We start from the raw sequence: 25,166 nt of genomic DNA on the forward strand, positions 1-25,166 counted from the left end.
TTTTTTTTGGTATACTTACCCATAATTACTGAACTATTAGTTACAATTGATATTTTAACAGGATCTTAACTTAAAAGAAAATAATAATATAACATTTAATAACTACAATTTCCCATTGGATCAAAAATCTCTGAGGTGACGCGCCCTTCGTTTCAGGTATGTGACGAATCTAAATGTATTGTCTCCTTATTAGTCTACCAGAAACGTGGATTTAAGATATTTTAGTACATTTTATTATTTAATGAATATTTTGATTTAATTATTTTTCTTCAAACATTCTTGCAGTTTTTTTTTTCTTTAAAGACTCTTTAGAAAGAGGTTCAAAAATATAATAATCCTATTCTAGAAATTGTACAGGGTACTTATGAATTAAAAAAAAAATTAAAAACTTGTGAGCTTTCTCAAGGCCGCTAGGAGCTTTATTGGCTTAGTTTCTATTTTAATTCTATGCAATCATTCTTAGAGTTTTCTCACCCATATTCAGAATGCTCCATTCCTTTGCCGTGGGCTGGGATAGGCTGATTGGTAAGGCACTGGGCCTATGTCCAAGAGGTCGTGGGTTCGATCTCCGCCGACCGAAGACTCCCCGTGTAGTAAATGGTGACTGATACATGTTAAATCTATTGAGTCTAAAAGGCTTCCATGTTCCCATAACAAATCATACCTCTGGGGGTACTGATCCAGGAGTTTCCTCGAACCAGGAGATTGGTTCGAAATTACAAGGCTACGGAGTTGGACATTAGTAGTCGTAAACCCCAAAATTGGGTCGGCTGTTCAACGACGATTATAATCCTTTTGCCATCAGGCTATCCGTGGAAGATTTTCGTGGTTTTCCTCTCAATGCAACTCAAATGTTGGTTAGTTCCCTCAAAAAATCCACCACCAAGACTAATTTGTTACACTGTTTGATTCAGGAGTTCCTTTGTCTTCTGGGTTGGATTCAAAATAAAAACTACGGAGTTAAACATTGGTGGTCGTAAACTCAGAATTGGGTCAGATGTTCCGCGCCAGTAATAAAATAAAATTAAATTATCAGAGTTGTAAAAACTTAAAAGTACAAATAAATTCATGTCTTTTAATAATAAGGAAATTAATAATATAATTTCGAAAATTCCTTTAATAATATTCGAAAGGAAAACGAAGAAGTATTATTATTAGGGGTAAGCAAATTAATATTTATAATAGAAAAAAAAAAATACACTAACAAAATCTTAAATAACTATTGAGGAAGGCAGTTTTAGAAAACATAAATACCTGTTAGATTGCTGAAGGTAATTGAGAGGAGTTGAAAGACGATTGTCAGAAACAGCTTCAACCAACAACCAAACGGGTTATGTTCGATTGTTGATTGAAACTGATAGTGATTTGTGAATGATAATAGAGTTTTTCATCGCTCAACTTTGACACAAACAAAATGGCGTGTCAAAGTTGAGCTAATTTTAATTAAAATGTTAATTGACGTGAAATTAATTAAATACAACTCCGTATCGCACATTGAATTTGTTGAAATAAAATTCTTTCTTAGATTTATTATTTGCTTATGCATTTTTTTGTAATACGTAATATATTTGTGTTTTGTGTACCTGGCAACTTCGATGCATAATTAGCTTGTTTAATTTTTACATGGCTTCGTGCCTGTCTCAGTGAAGTAAGAATTGAAATCATTGTGGAAGAAGCTTTGTGAAGGATTATAGAAAATGTATCGCTTAAAACAATTGATACTTGACGGGGTAAGTTAAGTCGAAATAGAATGGAAAGAACAGTTGCTAATGTTAGCAAATCCACTTTATAACAACCAATCAGGATCGGGATACCCACACTACGCCACTAGCAGGTTTCCCTTTGACACCATAATCACAAATAAGTAAGGCAGAGTCATAAAAAAATCAGGCTAACAAAAGCAACACATAAAGATCAAACAAAAAGGATGGACGATAATTTTGGAACTTCTTGGAGTTGATAGTTTTCCAGACTGAGTTTTTTTCCTTTCAACAGCTTGCATTTTTAATGTTTTTATATAACCCTAATTTAAAATATTTTTATGTTCTTTTGATGATTAACTTATTTATAATTGCTTTCTTGAAGGCGATTTTATTATAAATATGAATACTGAAGAAGGAATTTTAGCAATTTATGACTTATGAAGAAAAAGAAAAAAAAGTTTGACCAATATGGATTTCAGGGATAGAGCGCTTGCCTCCCACTGAGATGATCCGAGTTCAATTCCAGCGATAGCTGGTTGATTCAAATTCCGCACCCGACTCACACCGACCACAATGCTGACCTAAAATATTCTCAATGGTAGACAGATCGTGGGTTAGAGTCCCCTTGCCGTCAGGCTAACCGTGGAAGGTTTTTGTGGTTTTCCTCTCCATGTAAAGCAAATGCGGGTTAGTTCCATCAAAAAATCCTCCACGAAGGCAAATTTCTCCCAATACTTGATCCAAGAGTTCTTTTGTCTTCTGGATTGGGTTCAAAATTACAAGGCTCCAGCGTTGGNATTCCTTTGCCGTGGGCCGGGATAGGCTGATTGGTAGGGCACTGGGCCCATGTCCAAGAGGTCGTGGGTTCGATCTCCGCCGACCGAAGACTCCCCGTGTAGTAAATGGTGACTGATGCGCGTTAAATCTATTGATTCACAAAATCCTCCATGTTCCCATAACAAGTCATACCTCTGGGGGTGCTGATCCAGGAGTTTCCTTGTCTTCTGATTGATTCCAAATTACAAGGCTACGGAGTTGAACATTAGTAGTCGGAAACCCCAAAATTGGGTCGACTGTTCAACGACGATTATAATTCCTTTGCCATCAGGTTAACCGTGGAAGATTTTCGTGGTTTTCCTCTCAATGCAACTCAAATGTTGGTTAGTTCCCTCAAAAAAATCCACCACCAAGACTAATTTGTTACACTGTTTGATTCAGGAGTTCCTTTGTCTTCCGGGTTGGACTCAAAATAAAAGCTACGGAGTTGAACATGGATTGGCGTTAACTCAGAATTGGGTCGGATGTTCCATGCCAGTAATAAAATAAAATAAAATTATCAGAGTTCTAAAAATATAAAAGTACAAATAAACCCATGTCCTTTAATAATAACGAAAGGAAAAAGAAGAAGTATTATTAGGTTTATTATTATTAGGGGTAAGCAAAATAATATTTATAATAGAAATATACGCTAACAAAATCTTAAATAACTATTGAGGAAAGCAGTTGTAGAAAACATAAATAGTTGTTAGATTGCTGTAGGTCAGTGTTTCCCAAAGTGTGGTACGCGTACCCCCAGGGGTACGGGAACAGTTTAGCGGGGGTACTCGTTCTTATGCAAAATATCTTGCAACAAGCGAAAATTTCAAAAAATTTATATTTAAAATCAAAGCTACCCATGAAAATTTACGATTACGTATTTTTCTTTTGGCTATTTTTGGCAGAGTTAGCAGTTAATAATTAGTGGTGTAAACAGCCAGTTTTGATTTTTAACTTTTGTGCGAATTTTTTTATGGTAAAAAATAAATTCATTTGTTATTAGCGGTACACAGTGTTACGAAATATTTAGAAAGGGTACGCAAAAGTCATAAGTTTGGGAAACACTGCTGTAGGTAATACAGAGGACTTGAAAGACGATTGTCAGAAGCAGCTTCAACCAGCAACCAAACTGGTTATGTTCAATTGTCGATTGAAACAGAAAGTGATTTGTGAATGATAGAGTTTTTCATCGCTCAACTTTGGCACAAACAAAATGGCGTGTCAAAGTTGAGCTAAGTTTTTCCCTAGACTCCATGGTTTTTCCACAGAAGTTAAAATGTTAATTAAAGTGAAGTTAATTAAATACAACTCCGTATCTCACATTGAATTTGTTGAAATATAATTCTTTCTTAGATTTATTACTTGTTTATGTATTTTATTGTAACACGTAATATATTTTTGTTTTGTCTACCTGGCAACTTCGATGCATAATTAGCTTGTTTCTTTTTTTACATGGCCTCGTGCCTGTCTTAGTGAAGTAAGAATTGAAATCATTGTGAAGGATTATAGAAAATGTATCACTTAAACGAATTGATACTTTACGAGTAAGTTAAGACGAAATAGAATGGAAAGAACAGTTGATAATGTTAGCAAATCCACTTTTTAACAGCCAATCAGGATCGAGATACCCACACTACGTCACTTGCAGGTTTCCCCTTTAACATCATAATCACAAATAAGTAAGGCAAAGTCATAAAAAAATCAGGCTAACAAAAGCAACACATAAAGATCAAATAAAAAGGATGGACGATAATTTTGGAACTTCTTGAAGTTGATTGTTTTCCAGACTGAGTTTTTTTCTTTTCAACAGCTTGCATTTTTAATGTTTTTATATAACACTAATTTAAATTATTTTTATGTTCTTTTTATGATTAACTTATTTATAATTGCTTTCTTGGAGGCGATTTTAATATACATATGAATACTGAAGAAGGAATTTTAGCAATTTATGACTTATGAAAAAAAAGAAAAAAAAGTTTGACCAATATGGATTACTCGAGCCTCTGTGGTTCAGGGGATCGAGCTCTTAATTCCCAATGAGGTGATCCGAGTTCAATTCCAGCGATAGCTGGTTGATTCAAATTCCGCACCTGACTCGCACCGATCACAGTGCTGACCTAAAATATCCTCAATGGTGGACGGATCATGTGTTAGAGTCCCCTTGCCGTTAGGCTAACCGTGGAAGGTTTTTGTGGTTTTCCTCTCCATGTAAAGCAAATGTGGGTTAGTTCCATCAAAAAATCCTCCACGAAGGCAAATTTCTCGCAATACTTGATCCAAGAGTTCCTTTGTCTTCTGGATTGGGTTCAAAATTACAAGGCTCCGGCGTTGAGCATTAGTAGTTATAAACCCAAAAATTGGATCGGTCGTTCAGCGATGGTTATAAGATAAAATAAACTATGGATTACTAGTTTTTAATGTCAAGCTTAGTTTTTATTTGTTAGTAGTAAACAATTTTCTCTCTTTTATTTACATATTAATAGTACTCTTAGAAATTCTCTGCTGCCAGTATGAACATTTCGGGTGTTAGTTTGAAGATATAATTGACTATCCTATTATATGTGGACTATTTCGACCTGAACTTCATAATTCTTAAATGAAAATACAAGTTCTAGTCTGTCCATTAGATAAGATTCTCAACTATCGAACAAAAAGGATGTGCTTAAAAAGAAATCTTTCCCGGAAACATAATCTTACCTGCTCAAGACACTTCTTGAAGAAAAAAGAACTTTATATCTCTGTCCGCATACTTCCGGTCAGATCAGAAAATTTAAGGAATTCCTAAAGAAAAAAAAAGAATAAATAAAAACACCTTTTGAAATTGAAATAACGGTAATTTATGCATTGTCGTTTCTTAGCTAACTATTTCAGATGTGTGTGTGCTAGCAGCTAAGAATGCAACGTAGCAGCTTATATTTCCCTTTTCTGTTATTATTGATTTATTTGAGCTATATCGAGTAAGTATTCAGTTTCTGATCAATTAATCAATTTATTTTAGCCCAGAAATTAATTCATTTTTTTCTTTTCCTTTAGTTTTCTTCTCCTTTACAAATTTTTAATAAATTAAGTACTAAATAAAAATTCTAAGAAATAAAATCTGTGAAATTATGTTTAGTTGAATTTTATTATTGCTAACATTAGTTAGCAAAGATGTATATTGCATCATTTTTTTAAATTATAATCAATAATTTCTCTCATTTTTTAATTAATTTTTATTTTTATTCGTTTAAGCAATAATTTTTAATGTTAGAACTTCTTCTCAGTTTAGCAATAAATTCGATTAAAACTTCAATTAAGTTAAAACAGAAGAGCATTATTGATAGATTTGCAGCTGGAAGATTAAATTTTATTTTATAATTAATTTTACTCAATTCCTCACTGGCTATATGCTTTTCATAATTACGTTATTTTTTATTATTTTCACAATTTATTAATCGTAGATTCATGTTAATATAAAGATATAAATATATAAGTTTTTATTTTGACCTATAGATCTACTTTGATATTAGTCTTCTTTTTCTTCCAGAATAAATTATTTTTACATTTTTACCAGTGACTGCAAACTAAAAGATATATATATATATNGACTCTAACTCATGATCCGTCTACCACTGAGTATATATGACAAAACAATGTATTTAGATTTAATTTTAAAAAAATAGAGTGGATAATCTATTTTCATTAATTTCTGCAATGTTTGTAAATGAATGAACTTTTTACAAGAACATCTCCTGCCTAAATCTTTTATAATTTATAAGCCTAGCCTGAGCCTTTTATAATTTATTAGGCTAGCCTAAGCCTTTTATTAGAAAGCCTAGCTAAGCCTTTAATTAGAAAACTTCCGGTGTATCCCTCCGCTTAAGTTATGCTTACGAGGATATGTGTGCACAGGCTTACTAATCAAGAAAATTTTATAATTGTGATTCAAGTTTAAATTAACGTATGATTTCACCATTCATAAGAGTTTTCTATAATTTATAAATTCTAGCAGGTCGTGAGCCTAACAAAAATGTAAGAAAATTAATATCACAAAATAAAGTGAAAGGTTTGCCATGTCTTGAGTGCTATCGCTTATTTGGCTGTATTTGTGTAAAATAGCGCCGTTTGTAATTTTTTGGGTAGCATCAAACCAAGCTTGTGAAGTCTTCCGAATTCATTAGTTGTTTGTTTCGTTATAAGTTAAATGAAAAGAAAACGTTGTATTGAAACCACTACATGTATAATAATATTGAATGGGGTGTTTTTTCAAGCTTTAGCGTAAAAACCAGTAGGAGCCCGGAAGTCTTATGACGAATATTAACCCCCAGCGCCATCTGTGATTAACTTTATACGGTCAACCATCTATCGGGTTACGCTATCACGCCCCAAGGACGACAGTTTTCAGTCTTGAGTCATGATCAGAAACCAAAATAAAATGGACTACTAATATTCAATAATTTTCTTGGCTCAGTTGCCTATGAATAGAACAAAATACTTGTGGATTACGCATTTCTGTTCTTAATAAATATGCGATTTGTTCTTTTTAATTGCATATAATTTTCATGAATATTTTATTAGAATATTTCGGAAAAAACTATTTGATTAAAAGGAGGAAAATAAACAATGTCACTGATCATCATTTGAAGAATTAGTGAAATCGGAGATGACCTTCTTCCCTCACCTCAACCAACTAATGTATTTGTAGTTTCAAATTTCAAACAAATGGAAAATCGACTGATTTTTTAATAAATGTAACTATTAGATAACTAATTTTCTTTTTTTTTCTGTTTTATTTAGAAAAATCACTGCTATTGACGATGAAGATCATGAAGGTAAGTTCTTAAATATTAAAAATAATTATTATGTCACAAGATTGCTACTGCAACGGATTAAGAGCACCTAGTTCATCTTCCGTAACATAATTGAGGGCCAGTTTCACTACATGAGGTAACCGCACTTTCGGTCGCATTCGAGGGAGATTGAGAACCTGATTGTGAATGTTTTAACAGTATGGTGTTTTCCGCACTAGAGTTCCCTCTGCAGAGGATCAAAATTGTGATGGCATGTCTTCGGATCATCCTCAGGGATGTTTCCCAGACCGTCGCCAATAGCCCATTGTGCAGCTCTAGTGCGACGTAAATGAACAACAACAAAAATCCGCACGTACCCGGTGTATTTTGAGGCTATTTATCACAACTTGGTAAAAGTAAACACAATAGTTAACAAAAAGATGAAAAATAGTGAAGACATAAGTAACATAATAATGTAACATGTAGTAACATAATAATAAACATAAATATAGAAGGGTCATAAACAGGTGGTTTCAAAGGAAATAAAAGCTTAAAATTAAATTCGAATAAACATCGTTGTAACGGATAGTTAATTCGTAGCAGCAGATGGCGCTACCTCTCCATCCGCATAAACAATAACAATAGTCTTCATTCTGACTTACCAAGTGAGATGACGTAAGATGATCTACCCGAACCTACCCTGGTTCTTTTTTTCCCTAATCAGTTTGGGTAAAACTTTGAATTACTTTCTATGTTAGTTAATGTTATGTCGTTACTCTTTATTGTTAAATGAACGTGTGAATGTATAATTAAAATACTGAGCGCTCTTCGTGATGGTGTTTCTTTCCATCCCCTCGTGTCCTTACACTGTTATGTTATAAAACACTTATTGCCTTGTCAATAATGCAATAACTTTGAAATTTAAATCTAAATCTAAATGATAATTTGCAAAATAAGTTTTATCTCGCTATTCTTACTAAATAGTACTAGCATTAACGTATGCACGGTGCACTGCTTGCAGCATAAACAAATGGAAATAAACTCAAAAGAAGCTCAAACAGAACTACCAAAAAAGAGAATTTTTTCTAAATATTGCAACCATGTCGCCCTTTTTAACAATCTATCTAAATAACTCAGAGAAATTTTCACTTCTAATTTTATTTTTTTAGTAACGAAAATAACCATTTTTATTTTTGAAAAAAGGAAACTAATACAGCATCTAATATCACTATATGTAGTGAAAAAAGTGTTTAAGAAATCAAATCGAGAATNCCCCAAGATCTTGGGCACATTCATCCCCCCCCCCAAAAAAAAATTTTTGCTAACTTCCCCCTTCCATGTTAGCTTGCTCGAAATAGTGCTACTTTGCTTGCATTGCCAGTTGCTTCTTTTATTTATGTACTTAAAAAAAATTCTCTCGTCTAAATTCCCCCCCCCCAAACTATTCGTTTTATTTAGCTTTAAGTGGGCGCATCGTGCGCCCACCTTTTCCCCTGATGGGGGCCCCTGATCTAATATCACTATATGTAGTGAAAAAAGTGTTTAAGAAATCAAATCGAAAAATTTCCACCAAGAAACTGGAGTATGATAGATAAAAATCACAACCTTTGCCAAAACCATTTTTGTTCATTTCTCTCCAAAATTGACCTACCATACATTTTTCCGTTATAAGTGCATTTTTTTTTCTTTTTACATTCGAGGAATTAAACTTACAAGCAGTGATATTCTCGCGCAACGAGCGATGCTGAGAACTGCGCACTTAACTCAATCTTGGAAAAGTAATATGAATTTTAAAGGGGAAAAAGAAACTTTATTAGAAAATTTAATTTGATTGGAGTCTCTGACGTAGTTTTAAATCTAAGAAGAAAATTTTTTTTTTTTTTTTTTAATTACAATATATCTCCCGCAAAATTATAAACCCTATATGAACCCTAAATGTTGATTCGGGAGCCGTGGTAGCCCAGGGGATAGAGTTATAACCTCCCATTGCGGTGAACCGAGTTCGAAGCCCGGCGATGAGTGGTTGATTCGAATTCCGCACCCCGCTCGCACCGACCATAGTGCTGGCGTAAAATATCCTCAGTGGTAGACGGATTATGGGTTAGAGTGCCCCTGCCGTAAGGCTAACCAGGGTTCCTGGTTTTCCTTTCCATATAACGCAAATGCGGGTAAGTTTCATTAAAAAATACTTGTCATCTGGATTGGGTTCAAAATTACCGGGATACGGATTTGAACATTAGTAGTCGTAAGCTTAAATTTCAGTCTTTTGTTAAACAACGGTTATAAAACTTTTTAAAAAATGTTGATTCCAGAAGAATATGAACAAAACAAATAGCAATTGGTACAGAAATTCTCACTATATTTTTTGCCCCATGCATTTTTTTGATCATTGTTAGATCATTTCCTATCCTTAGTCTTAAATCCAAAAATTCAAATACTACGCACATAATTTGAATGTTAATTAAATGTTATTAAAACGTAAATGAAAGTAGTTGTTTACTTTCATTAACTGAAACTAAATACTTAATATTCTAAATAAAAAGAAAACGTAACTCACTTAATAGAAGAAACTCATTTAAACTAACCAGTTAAAATTGTCTGAAATAACCAATAACGAAAAGAGCACTTTTTAAATTGCGGATGAGATTAATTTTCATATTTTAAAATGCTTGTTTTTAAATTTTATAAAGTAAATTTATTAATTTAAAAAATACAAATAAAAATAATTCCTAATGTTAATCAGACACTTAAATATTTTTAGTCTCAGGAGAGAGATTCTTTTTTTGCGCCTCCTGCTTCCAAAATGTAACTCATATAATTTTTTAAAAATTTTTATTTCGTAACCGTCGTTGAACAGCCGACCCAATTTTTGTGTTTACGACTACTAATGTTCAACTCTGTAGCTATGTAATTTTGAACTCAATCCAGAAATCAAGGGAACTCCTGGATCAAGTGTTAGGAGAAATTTTTTTTCGTGGAGGATTTTTTGGTGAAACTAGCCCATATTTGCGTTACATGGAGAGGAAGACCACGAGAATCTCCCACTGTTAGCATGACTGTAAAGGAACTCTAACCTGTCAATCCATCCAGGCCCATTTTAAATATTTTGTTAAGCTGTGTTGGCCCAGAGGATAGAGCGTTCGCTTTCCGAAGAGGTGAGCCGGCTTCGAATCACAGCGATGACTGGCCTACACGAATTCCGCACTCAGCTCACACCGACCACAGTGCCATCGTAAAATATTCTCAGTGGTAGACGGATCATGGGTTAGAGTCCCCTTGCCGTCAGGATAACCGTGGTAGGTTTTCGTGGTTTTCCTCTTCATATAACGCGGATTAGTTCCATCAAAAAGTCCATGAAGGCAGATTTCTCCCAATACTTGATGCAGGAGTTTCCTTGTCTTCTGGATTGGATTCAAAATTACAAGGCTGCAGAGTTGAACATTAGTAGTCGTAAACCCAATATTGGGTCGGCTGTTCATTGACGGCTATAAAATAAACTAAAATAAAATGTTGTGCTTGTCTTACTAGCCGTGATGACTTAGGGGATATAGAATTTGTCTCTCAATGAGTTGAACCGGGTTCGAATTCCAGCAATGGCTGGTCGATACAAATGCTGCATTCAGCTCGCACCGACCTCAGTGCTGACATAAAATATCCTCAGAGCTAAACCGATCATCGGTTAGAGTCCCCTTGCAGTCGAGCTAACGTGGTAGGTTTTCATGGTTTTCCTCTCAATGGCATGCAAATTCAGGTTAGTTCCAACAAAAAATCCTCCAAGAAGGCAGATTTATCGCAATACTTGATCCAGGAAAAAAAAGCAAAAATAATAAATATTTACTGAATAAAAAAGCAAATCCATTAAATAAAAAAGTAAAAATAATAAATACTTACAAAAATTTATTTTTTACATTGACTTATCTTTAAATAAACTAATTTTATAATTGCGTGCAAATTTTTTTCTATTTGCTTAAAAAGTTCTAGAGTTTTGACAAAATACGCCAGATATAAAATTAACATTAAGGGGTGCAAACTTTGAACCGCTCTCCTGAGCAAACTATGGGGACCAAATTGCGGCTACTTCCTATATTTTGGGAGTCAAAAATTCTAATCCATCTAGAAAACAAGGAATGTTTATTAAAAAAAAAGTGTGTTTTTGTGTCTGATTTTGTAATTTGAAATGTCGTTTGCACTAATTAATTAGGAAATTTGAGGTCACCTTTTCGAACCATTTTGAATAAGTCCTAGAACGTAAAGATCCGATCATTTTATCAAAAATTATTTAGGGTGATCCGTTTCTCATTTTACGCCCTACATTAAATGTACAGAGTTAAATAAATAAAAAAATGAATAAAATTCTGGTGGTTAATGTTTTTTTTAAAAAAATCGGCCCTTACTTTCTAACTAAAACTGATAAGTACACCGAGCCGCCTAAGTTTTTTTACCATAGTCATCGCTTCTCTGGCTATCTCTAAATTTTGTATGAACTCTAATTTCTCCATAATGAACTCTCATCTTAGAATAATATAATTGCCCGTGATTCTTCGTGAAAATGTTGTTTTCGTGACTTATTCCTCAAGGTCGGAAGAAACCAGATCTAAAAAGGAAAGATTTTACAAATATTTCATATTCGAAAATGAATTTTATTACGACCTATATAAACAAACAAATATCCTTTTAAAGATTTTTATTAGAACCTTTATGAACAAACATATATCCTCTTAAACTTTTTTAATACGAACTAAAGCGTTAACATCCGATCATTAGATCAAAAGTTATTCAGGGTAATCCGCTTTTTCCCCTCATTGTACATCCAGAAATCTACATTGTCCAGAAAATCTACAACATTTTGAGAATGATGTATCTTTATAAGAAAGAATAGATAATAATAGATCAACAGAACTTTATATTAAAATTTTTCGCATGGCAATAAAAACCTGATTATTGAAATATTCCCGATCGCAGTGCTCGTATACCCCATCTGGGGAGAAGACCAAATACATGTCTTGACTCTCTCTTTTCTCCTTTCTTAATATTTTTCGTACTTAATTGTCCGATATGTTTTTTGAAATTTCCACGATGCATTTTTCTAACTATTTAATGTAGTTTTCAGTTCAATATAGTTTTCTAACTTAAAAAGATTTTAATTTATTTGAAAATCAAGACAGAAATTAACATACTTCCTTCTCCTATGACTCTCCACACGCTAATGGTGAAAGCATGTGAAATGTTGCCAGAGAATTTTGCTCTAGGCCACCTATAGTACATACATTGTGATCGTCAATATTTAATTGCTAAAAACTGTATTGTTCTCGCGTGTATTTTATTTTAGTGAAAATACTCCTTAAAATTGATTTGGATTGATAAAAGACCCTTAGTTGCACAAAAACAAACAGCTAAACACGTTTGCAAAGCCAACTTGCGCAATTTCGTCCCAGGCCGGCAATTACAAACAAAACAAATGATAGGATGGGGGATTTCCATTTTTGTTTATAAATATCTGGTTTACCATGGCATGCATTAATTAAACAAGTATTTATTTCCTTAATTTATTGTTATGAATTTATTTTAACCTTTGCATCGTTTTATTGCTTTCCACTTATATCTCTTTTCTTAGTATTTAATTTGTTATGTTCATTGTTGCGCTTTTATAATACAGTAAATTGCTTTGAAAGACTTCAATCACCTGCAGCTTATGGAATATCAGAGTAATAGAAAAATCTGTTGTAAACATTACGAGCTAGTTGTAACATTTTCTAAGCTAGGGAATAAAATTTCACTACTTCCATTGATTTACTGTTGTGAAAGAAAGTTACATACCAAAAAATGAAATAAATAACAAAGGCTACTGCTCATTTTGTAATGCAATTTTTCTGAAAGTACTGATTTTACCTGACCAAATTTTGTAAGGGTAATGTTTTGATGGATCCTACAGCTGAAAGATTTACTTTTTCCTGTTATAGTACTCTTAAATAGGATTTAGAATCAGTAAAAGTAAAGAAGTAAACGTCATGGGGATATTTCCGTATCGTGATTTATTGCTCTAACTATAATCACCAAGTTAATAGTGCAATTAAGAAGAAGAAAAAAAATATGTAGAGGTTTGCTTGGAAGTGGCTAGCAGTTAAATTTTTGCTAACTTTTTTTTTTTTTTTGTTTCTCATGGGGTGCTGCTCGAAAGTTGCCAAAATAGGACAATTATTCTGACACAGATCATAAAATGTAAACTTTCCCTACGCTATTGGTGAAGATTGGTAGCTATGCTAGAAAGAGTTGTCAAATTTTGGTGATAACTATGCAGTAGAAGGGAAAAAAATTTTGAAGAAATTTTTTTCTTTAAAGGCAAAATATAAATAGAGGTTATTTCTGCTACATGATTTGTCGTGTCAACTACAATGGCAAAGACGCCAATTTAATTTTTAACTTGCAAATTTTTAAAAAAAACATGTAGATTCTTGCCCAGTGTTAAGCTGTGAGTTATATGCCTTTCAAGTTGGTCCCTATTTGTGATGATTTTTTAAGTTTTTTGTGAGCCTTTGACCCAACATTTTCAATACTTGGTGATTACTCTGCTGCAGATTATGATGTGGAAATTTTCTCTAGAGACCTAGGTTAAAATCCCAGCACTAGCTGTTGGATATAAATTCTTCTCACGGATTGCAACAACCACAGTGCTGGCATAAAATATCTTGAGTGATAGACAGATCCTGAGTTAGAATCTCTTTGCTATGGAACTAACTGAGGGAGGTTGTTGTGGTTTTCCTCACCATGTAACACAAATGCGGGTTAGTTTGGTCAAAGAGTCTACCACGAAAGCTAATTTGTCCCAATGCTTGATCAAGCTATTCCCTTTTCTTTTTGTTTAGGCTCAAAATTACAAGGCAACGGAGGTCAACATTGATAGTTGCTAACTCAGAATCTGTTGTTCACTGCCAGTTATAGATAAAAATAATATTTTTGCATGTTAAGAAACTTTTGTTCCATTTAAAGAATTTTAGATAGTGTCATATTTATTGCTTCTAACCTGAAAAATGCAAAATAATCTATGGCAGTAGCAGGATTTCTTGATAGTCGAATGAGGAACACAAGCATCAACTCATAAAATTTTCTTCCTTTAAATATCAAGAATTATAATGAGAGAAACGATTTCTCAATATGAAAGAAAAATAAGGAAATATAAAAAATGATAGGTATATTAAATCTGTTTTAAGCGCCAAGAAGAACATGTGCCTTTTGACTTGCCATGGGTCGTCGCTGTTTACCAAGATATATTTTCAGATCAGATTTGATGTTCTTAATCTGCCTTTTCAAATATTTACTCCTAAACTGCATTATTTATGGAAAGGAAAATCTTTGCAACCCTGGGGTTTTGTTTAAATCACAATTAAAAGCAAACATTTTTTATTTCATAAACAAGTAAATTTTCTACTAATTATGTAAATTTTGAATATTGCCAAATAAAAAAAACAATTTCTCACTTTTTTTAAAGAAAAATTTAGGATTTAATTTGAATTCATATACTTTAAATCATATATCTGCAATTTTTTACTGTTTAGGTAGAATTAGAGTTTCAATAAAAAAAACCTACTTAAAATAAATTAGTTGGATTAAATTTTTTTTTTAAATCATGAGGGTTATTAAAAATGCTTAAAATAACCATCACTAATTTCATGTTTGGTTAGTTTTGAAAATTAGTTAAATCATATAGTTATTAAAATTTAATTTTTATATACTTGTTAAAGATGCATAATATTTGCTGCAGTCAAAAGTACAATTATGGGATTAAGGTGCTTTTTTAAATTTTATTTTTTTAGTTTAATTTTGGAATTAGTTTCTGCTACTTTGGTAATTACATTTGTATTTTAAATATGCAGTATGCTTCATTGTAATATTTCAAATTATTATTTTTATACTATATTTAAATGCTGCAATACCTTAATAAGAACATCATTATATTTTAAGCCCCATTATGTTAAAATAAATTCCAAGAAAGTAATTTATTTTGTTTTTTCATACCTAAAATATAATTTTACTATTTTATGTATTCATATTAATGTAGCTTATTGATCAGTTTTACTCCTTTTCATCATTTTTAAATATTTTTTAATTGGATATCTCATTAATTGAATCATCGTCTTGAATATATCATGACTCTACATATTAAAATTTTTATTGATTTATTAAGTAAGAAAACAAGAAATTTTCTTCATAACAATTGATTGATATTAATGCTTCAAATTGTATACTGCTAATATTAATGCTGAAATATTAAATTTTTACACATACTGACTGTTAAGAAAGAACTCACTCACTACTAAAATAACATTTGGATATTAAATGTTTAGTTAGATGTTAAGTGGAGTTGAGAAGTAATAAATTAGCTTATTTAAAATTTTTAGTTATAAGGGAGGGGTCTAGCTATTTAGGAATCTAAACAAACTTTCTAAAACCAGAAGAAATATAGAAAACTTTTGATGTATTCCTAAGGCTGTGAGCAAATTTGATTTGATCAATGAAATTTAATCCACCACAAATCCTTTATGATTACCCCCCCCCCTTTTATATGGTGGATGTTACAGAATGGGGGCTCAGATGGTGTGAAGACGCGTCAACAGAGAGGGTTATTATTGATAGATTTATGAAGAATTAAAATGTAGAAAACCTTAATTTTCAATTTATTTTTGTAGAAGATAACATTTATTTCTATTTGTTTTTGTGGGGTGTATAGCTTCATTACATGGGTGAGGCAGAACGAGAAAGTTAAAATCCTAATTTAAAAATGAAAATAATTTTTCTGAAAATTTCTTAATTGATAAAGAGTAATCACTATTTTTCATTCTGATTTTTTTTTTTTTTTTGTAAGTTCACCTATTTTTCCGAATGTTTCTCTACTGCTTCCCTATGGTTTTTTAAATTAATCCTATATACTTAAACATGCAAATTTCGAATTTGGGTAATCACTTTTTTTCAAGCGTAGATTCATGACGATTCTATCATAATTTTACGTCGTTAGCTCAGAGTTTAACAGCGGTTATTTATTATTTTTTGGTACCATTAACATTGTTTTTCTTATTCCACTATTTTCAATACCGGTCGTAATTTTTATTACGACCTTTTGATTTTCAGTTATCACTTTTTGACGCGTTCGGTGTTGTGATAATTCCAACGTAATTTTATATTTTTAATTTTATATAAAAGNTATATATATTTTGGCAGTTATTTATTATTTTTCGGACCTTTTACACTTAGTTTGAATTTGAGTTCTCAATTTCTAGCGCTTTCGATTTTGAGGATTCCATCGTAATTTCACGTCAGTCGATCCATTACATTTTTCGAATTTAGGTATTTTTAATATGTTATTACGACGTGCAAATTTCAATTTTGAGTTATCGCTTTCTTGCGCGTTTGTTGCGAGTCAATCAATATTAACGTCATGATGTTAAGTGAAAGTTTTTTTTGGCAGTTATTTATAATTTTGTGGACCCTTTTCACATGGTTTTTTAAATTCTGATATTTTGAATATGATGTTATTACAACGTTCGAATTTGAGTTACCTCCACTTTGAAGCCTTACTATACATTTTAATTCTTTTGTCACTTCACGACGTTGGACGATAATTTTTTCATCTTTAATTCTCCGTTTTTTCGACCTTTTCCGGACTGTTATCCAAATTCTGATGTTTTTAATACGCAATTACGACACGCGAGTTTCGAATTTGAGTTTAGACATGCTCGATTCGTGACGAACTATATTCAAACTTAGTAATTTAAAAGATTAGCTTGTTGAAATAAAAATTTTAATTAAATTGGCATAAAAAAAAGATGTTATTAAGTTGTAGCTAACGTTTGATATCTAAGCATTATCGTAATCAAGCAATTTTCTATTGGCCTTCCTGGAATAATTGGGACTAATTTTTTGTAACTTTACATTAGGTTCCTATAAACATTTTTTTAGATAGCTCTCAAAATTCGAATTAGAGGTTGGTGCTCTCACATGCCTCTCGCATTGATTTTATTTGCGTTATATATATATGTACTATTTATATTGCGCTAAAGAATAAGTGAAAGGAAAATGTACTTGTATTTTAAATTGTGACAATGCTTAATACTTTTCTTTCCAGAAGAACCTCCCCTTCCAACAAATAAAATTTTTTTATAACAATTTGTAAAATTAACTGCTAAAATTGGCTGGGATAGCCTGGACTCACCACCGTGAGGATGAGAATTCGAATCCAGCTGGCGGAAGCCTCACCTTGTAGTAAATGGTGGCTGATCCATGTTACATCTATCGAGTCACAAAGTCCTCCATGTTCCCATAACAAATCATACCTGGTACTGGATCGGAGATAGATCGTTCTCTGGTTAGGTCAAAATTATGATCTGTGTATACATAAATGTGGTCCGCCCTATAAACAGGTGTGTCAGAAGTCGAATTCTTGGCCATAGATGGCGGCACTGGAAAACAACCGTTAAAATTGAACTTTTCATTCTCTGTCCGAATTCCAGAATCCTAGTACAAACGTTTCTAGAGATATTAAAGTGATTCTTAGGCGAACTGTTTCGTTTATTTAACTATTCCTTTCAAAAAGGCTAAGAGAAATATTTTTAACTTTTGTTTCAAAACTGCTGCAATAATGCTTAAAACTGTATTTGATGTATTTTCGTTATGTTATGAAAAATAATGATCTCTTCCATCCTTTAGTAGAACATGCTGTTCTGGCTGCTCATGAGTTTGGAGAACGTGAGTATCATATTATTTATTACATTCTTAATTAATGGCAAAATATGTGGGAGTATTTTACAATTTTTGCTCACTACTATTTTCACGAAAGATATGAATAATTTTCAAAATGATTAAGACCTTTATGGTAGACAGAATCATTAGAGGAATGTAGAAAGGTTTAATCTGAAACGCATTTATTAAAAAACAAAAACTGATATTAGTTTAATAAAAGTTTCCAATCTTATCCACATATCATTAAAAGTCATAACTATACAAAACATATTAGAAAATTATGATATCAGAAATGCTCCCATACTTTTAGCACTTCATATTTGTATACCGCTGCCTTTTGACACTAAAATGCCATACGTCAAATTCTGGCTTAGCATCATCTGTTGGGGGAAGGAAGAGAAATAATTTATTAATATTCTGAGCAAATCATCAGGTGTCTCAATCTTCAAAGAGTTTTCATAAGTTGCCTTCATTCAATTGTGACAGCTAAACCCTCAATCACAGGAGGATGTGATCATTTGTGGAATAGTACAAAAATGTTATAACCAGTAACATACTTGGGAATCTCACTGAACATTTTTCGCTGCTTAATTTCTGAGTCAATGTTAGTAAAGCGAACGTAAACTTGAATTTTTACTAACAAAACGCCACTCATTCATTCAAGAAATTCGAGTTTCTATCCTAAATTCAAGAATTTTTTCTTTGGAAGGCCAACCGAAGGTGTCAAAAGCATGCAGAGATGATAACGCATGCGATGACATAGATTGCAGTCCCGATGACCTAGATTGCAAAATCACTGTGGTCCCGCAGTGGACTGATCGTTAAGGTGATAGTGGACGTTGAAAGTTGAGTTGAGTTGATGATGAAGTGGATCTATGCTATTCGCGTTTTTGGGGCCACCCTGTGCCGAGCGTTATCGCCGGCCAAACTTTCTGTAGCGTGGAGGTAACGGGTTCGAATCCCGCCCTACCCTGGATGTATCTTCATATTGTCCTTACTTGAATTGTACTATCTGTCNTAGAGGATCAAAATTGTGATGGCATGTCTTCGGATCATCCTCAGGGATGTTTCCCAGACCGTCGCCAATAGCCCATTGTGCAGCTCTAGTGCGACGTAAATTTAACAACAGCAAGATCACGGTGACGCTGTCACAGAACGTTACAGAGTTCTTGCAGAAAGAATTTTCCTTTAGGAAGTAAAAAAAAATTGGTTTTCTTTTCAGCAGAAATTTTCGAAATTTTTTTTCTTTTGAATTATATTTAAAAGATACCTTTTTCTCTCATCGGAGGGGAAAGAAATGTTCGCGATTTTTCTTTTCTCATTTAAGAAGAATGAAAAATAATGAAGTAAAAAATTTCTTTTCTACAGAAATGTTCGAAAGATTTTTTTTCTCTCCATAATTATGTTCAAAAGATGTCTTTTTAATGCATCAGAGGAGAAGAAATGTTCCTAAATTTTCTATTCTTATTTGGGAACAATAAAAGATAAGGAATAATGAAGTAAAAAAAAAAATTGGTTTTCTTTTTAACCGAGATTTTTAAAAGATATTTTTCTTTAAAGTTATATAACCTTTATATTATGTTTTAAAAGATTACTCTCACTTTCATCCAAGGGAAAAGAAGTGCTCGTGATTTTTCGATTCTTATTTAGGAATTAAAAAAAATTTATAATGTTTTACGTGACAACTATTCCTAACATATATTCCGCTGAAATATATGTTAGGGGAATATATATTTCAGCGGAATATATACATTCCCCTGAAACTGAACATTATCAAATTTTATATATATAATCACGAAAGTTGAAAAGATAGTTCAGTTCTAGAAATCATGTTCTTTCATTCATATATATGTATATATATTTTAAATACACCATCTGTGAATGGGGATTTTGTTACGAATTCAGATTTGTAGCAAAATTATGTCCTATATTTATTATTTTTTTAAATTTGATTGAAATAAAATCGGTCCAATAATTTTTTTTTTTAATTTTCATGTGCGTAATTACGCATGAAAATTTTTATATCAAGTATTTGAGCTTTCACTTTTTCGCTCACAACTTGAGCCGATTCCATCGTAAATATATGTAGTGTTATGATCATTTTTTTGGCAATTATTGATACGAACTTTTGCGTTTTTTTTCTTCGAAATATCAGTGGCTTTCATTGCTCGTGAATTTTTGAAATATACCGCAGAATTTTTGAAATATATTACGGCACGCGAAATTCGAATCGCGGATTCAAGAAATCACTATTTGATACTCTCGTTTTGCTCCGATATTCTCGTTAATCCCTGCTGTAATTCAATCATTCTTTCAACAGTTATTGCTACGAATTTTCACATTTAAAAAAAAAAAATATATATTTCTCGTTTTTAATAGAATTTAATTATACGCGAAACTCAAATCAATTATTAACTTTTAATGTTACGGTTTCATCGTTTTTTCCCCAACTTTTATCGCTAGTGTAGTGCTACCGAATTACACGGTTTTTTTTTAATTCCGGTAATTTCTCAGTTAATATTATTCCTTCACGTAAAATTTAAATTGCTCATTTAAATAGTCACTTTTTGACGCGCTCACTCTATGCAGGTACAGTACAGAACCCTTTATCCGGAAATTAGAAAACCGGAAAACCAAAAAACCGGAACGAAATTCGATAAATTTTCCCGCCATTTAAAATTTTTTTTTTTTCCTCTTAAGATTTTAGGATTTTTCTTTCTTTTTTGAAAGATGTTTACCTTACCATCATTTTGGAAATAATCATTAGTATATTACTTCATCTTTTTTTCTTCTTTTTAAGATTATTTCCAAATATTTTTTTTTTAGTTGGGTTTAACAATAAAAAAAACGGCTTTTTGTAGCGATTCAGAAAACTGGAAAAATCAGTTATCCGGAATAGCGATTGTATTTTTGGCAGTTATTGACAGTTTTCCCGTGGTTTTTAAATATCCCGATATATTTTTGACAATATGGGGAATTCGAATCGCGCATATGAATATTTTTAAAGCAATGATAATATAATTTTTAAAGCAATGATTCTATCACTTTTTTGGGGGGAGAGGAAGGGGCATTTATTTCCTCACAGTTTTTAAAATTCCGTATTTTTAATAGGATATAATTTATTGCAACAACCGAATCTCGAAATGAAACACGCATTCGGTACCCCCTTTTTGTCCGATTCGCGCGATTTCGCCGTCGATCTTTTTTTGCGGTAGTTACTGCTACAGATTTCATTAGTTTTAATTATTATTATTCTAATTTTTTATGGATGTGATTTTTTTTTAACGAAATGTGAAAAAGGAAATAATTAGTGTGTTTTCCTCGAACAAAATGTGTGAATATTGCCCATGATATTTAGAATAAAAAAATATTACATATACATTTTTAAAAAAAGTTATACATAATTTTATTTTATCCAGATAGTTTTTTTTTTTTTTGATTGAATATTTGTAGGCNCGTTTCTGTTACTTTAAATTAGTAACATGTATATTTGTTATTATTAAAAGTATCTTGCAGGAAGATATTAGTGCTAGAGCTGTTTGCTGCAGAAAGCCCAAAAAATTCTACGGGGAAGGCTTTGATGCACATTGTTGCTCTTCGCATATTTAATTAATCTCTCTCTTTAATTCTAAAACTATTGCTCCCCATTTTAAATATTTGTCAACTAAGCACCTTCAACTCTTGGAAAAGTATTAGGTTTCTGTTTTTGAAAAAAAAAATGTTTTTGCTTTAGCTTCAGTTTTTATACGTATGTATAAAGCTCTTAATATATTTAGAAAATAAAAAGCTTGTAGAAGCCCTCTTAAGAAGACATCTTAAAGTATTGAGCAAAATTTAGAAATTTCGCAATTGGCCTGTGTGGACCCTTTTTTTTTTTTCCTTTCTTCAGAAATTGTAAATTGTAAATAAAGAAACTTTTGATATAGACCTTTTTTTTTTTCAAAATGTGCAAAAATTACAAGGTTTATTTCAAAATGAAGAAATACTTTAAGAAACAAACTTGAAGCAAAGTAATTTTCAGAATATTATTAAGTATTTGTGATAGTTCCATATTTATTAAAATAGACATGGTGGATTTTCAACAAAAAAAGTGGCACATAGTTTGCAATTTGTTACATTTAATTTTGACCTATATATTAGAATAAATGCCAATGTTTCTTTTTCAGTTGATATATGCATGGAACCTCCGCCCCCCATGAATGGCGCATTATCTTGCTCGAAACACAACACAAAAGCAGACAGGTAATTTACTTTGGTTCTGTAAGTTAATAATTGCTTTCTATTTATACCCTAAGTAAGTACACCCTAGATCAGTGATTCTCAACCTTTTTTCTTCTTCTTTTTGCGGCACTCTTTTAACGATTTTTAAATTTGATAGCACACAAAGAAAAAAAATATGTTATTTTTTTGTGATTCCTTGTTATCTTGCTTTTTTGCTAATTATTAATTGTTAGCTTGTTTTTTTGTGTTTGTTATCCTTTGTTAATTTGTTTTTATAACTATTAATTGCATAGCTTATTTTAATTGTTTGCTTTTATTTCCTTTTGTAAGTTAACATTTAGCTTGCTTTCTTTTGTTTATTAATTATTTTAATTGTCATTAATTTTCCTACTTATTTTAAGATTGTCAGAGACAGGACTATCGCTGTTAAAGCATGAACAAATTATAAAAAGTGTATATATATACAATTAATATTATATATAAATAATTTTCTTTAATTTAAACTTTACTCGTAATACAAAAAAAGCATTATAATTTTTACTACATGATTTCTAAAATTTGGCGGCACACTTTAAGAATTTGGTGGCACACAAAAGTGCCGTGGCACAGTGGTTGAGAATCACTGCCCTAGATGATGATACTCTTCAAGCTAAGAAAAAAAAATTTTTAATTTATAAAATACAGCAACTGGTCAACTTTTAAGTATAATTTTTAAATTTTAGAAATACCAACTTTAATTTCTACATTTTGCATTACCCAGGTTTATCCCCCACTTTTTTTTAAACTCTATTATTTTGTTTGATTACTTTATTCACGATTGTTCCCTATAACTCAGCCCTCTTCTCTATTTTTTTCCTTCAGAATTGTCTTCTTAACTCTTTAATTCATGTTTTCTGCCTTTAGTGATTCTGGTAGACTTTGGAAACTACGGGTTCTTAGGACTCACAGAATCTGCTTTTTCAGATCCTTTTTTACTAAGAGTTGATCGCTATTTAAAATAATATAAATCTCCCTTTTTTTTGATATAGTGCATGAAAAGTGAATATTTTATGATTAAAGTTAAAAAATGTGATTGGTAATTGCTTTGATTCAATGATAATTCGACAAAGAATTAAAAACAAAATTTCTGCATCCATTGTCCTTAACAGATCAAAATCGGGCAATTTTTTTCAAAAGATAATAAGATACATTATATTCTTTTTGATATGCATTAATTCACTATGCTGATTGCATATACATTTGAAATAAAACTTCACTAAAGGTAACATATAACAAGTATCACTGAAAACTGGATAGTATGTTATTTGTTTGTAAAGGAAGTTAAAAATAAATAAGTAACATTATTCAACTTAAGTGTAACTTTAGAATAAAATATATAATATGAACTGATCATGTTAGCATAGAAATATAATTGAATAGATTATTTTCACATTCAAAACTCTGCATGGATTTGCAATGGAATCGAGCATGCCAAGAAGTAATTACTGAAATCAGTGCTAATTTCTGTATTGTAATCTAATTATAAAAATATGGGAATTTTGTTGACTTAATTTCATGTCTTTTTGCAAGAAATTTTTTTTAAAAGTGTCTTTTTTTTTGCATTGAAAAGTTTAGTAGCATTTTTTTTTTTTTTTTTTTTTTTTTTTTTTAAATTTTTAATCAGACCAAAAGTTTTTCCAGGGAAGCCAGAATTTTCCCCCGAACCTTGCTTGCACGATCGGATATATTCTACACTCCTTCATCCCTTCCCTGATTATTTATTTGTCAATCTACCTTAAGTATTGATTATAGCTAAATTTGACATTTAAGTTACTATTTATGCTTTTAACAGATATGTATGCAGAGCAAAATGCAATGCTGGGTTTCAGTTTCCAAATGGCAAGTTGAAAGCCAGACATTTATGTGATTTGAAAACTGGAAAATGGGCCCCTGTTTATGCTTTTCCTGATTGCATCCGTAAGTACTTCTCGTGCATTTTTATTTATTTTGTAAATGAATCCCAGTTAACACAATTAATATTTTATCAGATATTTGCAATCCAACCTGCGAAAATGAGGGTCAGTGTACTGAAGGAAATCATTGTGTTTGCATTCCTCAATATCGTGGAGATAGATGTCAGTACAGTGAGTACTTTTTGATATCCGATAGCTATTTAAGTTATGAACTATTTCTATGGAGCATGTTTTCTGCACTAGGGTACACAGAAAGCTCTTTACTGCCTATACTTCCAGGTTACTGTTTCCGATGTATTTTATAGTCCTTTGGCTCACAATTTGAGCATTGTATTTTGAGACTATCTAGAGAAGTATTTCTTGTACGTGTGTATTTGTTACCTGATTTATTATTTGTGTTTAAAAGAATAATCGTCATTTGAAGACCTGCCATTTCAAGTCGTAAGAATCGTCATTTGAAAAATAAAATAAAAAAGGAAGATCTTTATAATACACTTTTTACTTTGTCAAAATATTCCAACTTTGAAATTTAAACCTAAATGATAATTTGTTGAATGAACTTAATCTCACTACTCTAACAATATGCTAACACGTAATATGCTAATATGTAATAAATAATTAAAAAGGCATTAAATTATTTTCTTGAAATTAGGCATGAAAAGGGTGTTAAGTTTCAATTTTCCAACGCATTTTAAAGTATTTTTTCTCCACACCTTCTATTCATTATAGTTTTCCTCCTTTAGATAAAGCCTGGTGTGATCCCGAACAATATTTTCATTCATCTGGCCAATGGGCATGCAATAACACGGATACAGAAACAACTTGTGTTTTGACCTGTCCTCTGGGAACAAAACTTGAAACTAAACCAGCGGATTCCTACGTTTGTGATGTAAATGGCTCGTGGAGTACAAGCTTTGCACCTCAATGCATTCCGAGTAAGAATCCAATTATTGCAAAGATGCTCGCAGTATGAG

At 31.7% G+C, this 25,166-nt stretch overlaps 1 protein-coding gene across 1 annotated transcript in view; it reads left to right on the plus strand.

Moving 5' to 3' along the window:
- Positions 1–5,358: 5,358 nt before the first annotated feature.
- The window catches only part of LOC107453264 (hemocytin), a 158,134-nt gene continuing 138,326 nt past the window's right edge, over positions 5,359–25,166 (plus strand). The window contains exons 1-7 of the mRNA XM_071177025.1: positions 5,359–5,476; positions 7,296–7,330; positions 17,987–18,025; positions 22,186–22,261; positions 24,072–24,196; positions 24,268–24,363; positions 24,936–25,127. Of these exons, the coding sequence (XP_071033126.1) occupies positions 5,415–5,476; positions 7,296–7,330; positions 17,987–18,025; positions 22,186–22,261; positions 24,072–24,196; positions 24,268–24,363; positions 24,936–25,127 (625 nt within the window). The 5' untranslated portion in view covers positions 5,359–5,414. The remainder of the gene's footprint in view (positions 5,477–7,295; positions 7,331–17,986; positions 18,026–22,185; positions 22,262–24,071; positions 24,197–24,267; positions 24,364–24,935; positions 25,128–25,166) is intronic.

The sequence above is a fragment of the Parasteatoda tepidariorum genome, chromosome 2 (assembly GCF_043381705.1).
Source record: "Parasteatoda tepidariorum isolate YZ-2023 chromosome 2, CAS_Ptep_4.0, whole genome shotgun sequence".
NCBI classification, from domain to species: domain Eukaryota; kingdom Metazoa; phylum Arthropoda; class Arachnida; order Araneae; family Theridiidae; genus Parasteatoda; species Parasteatoda tepidariorum.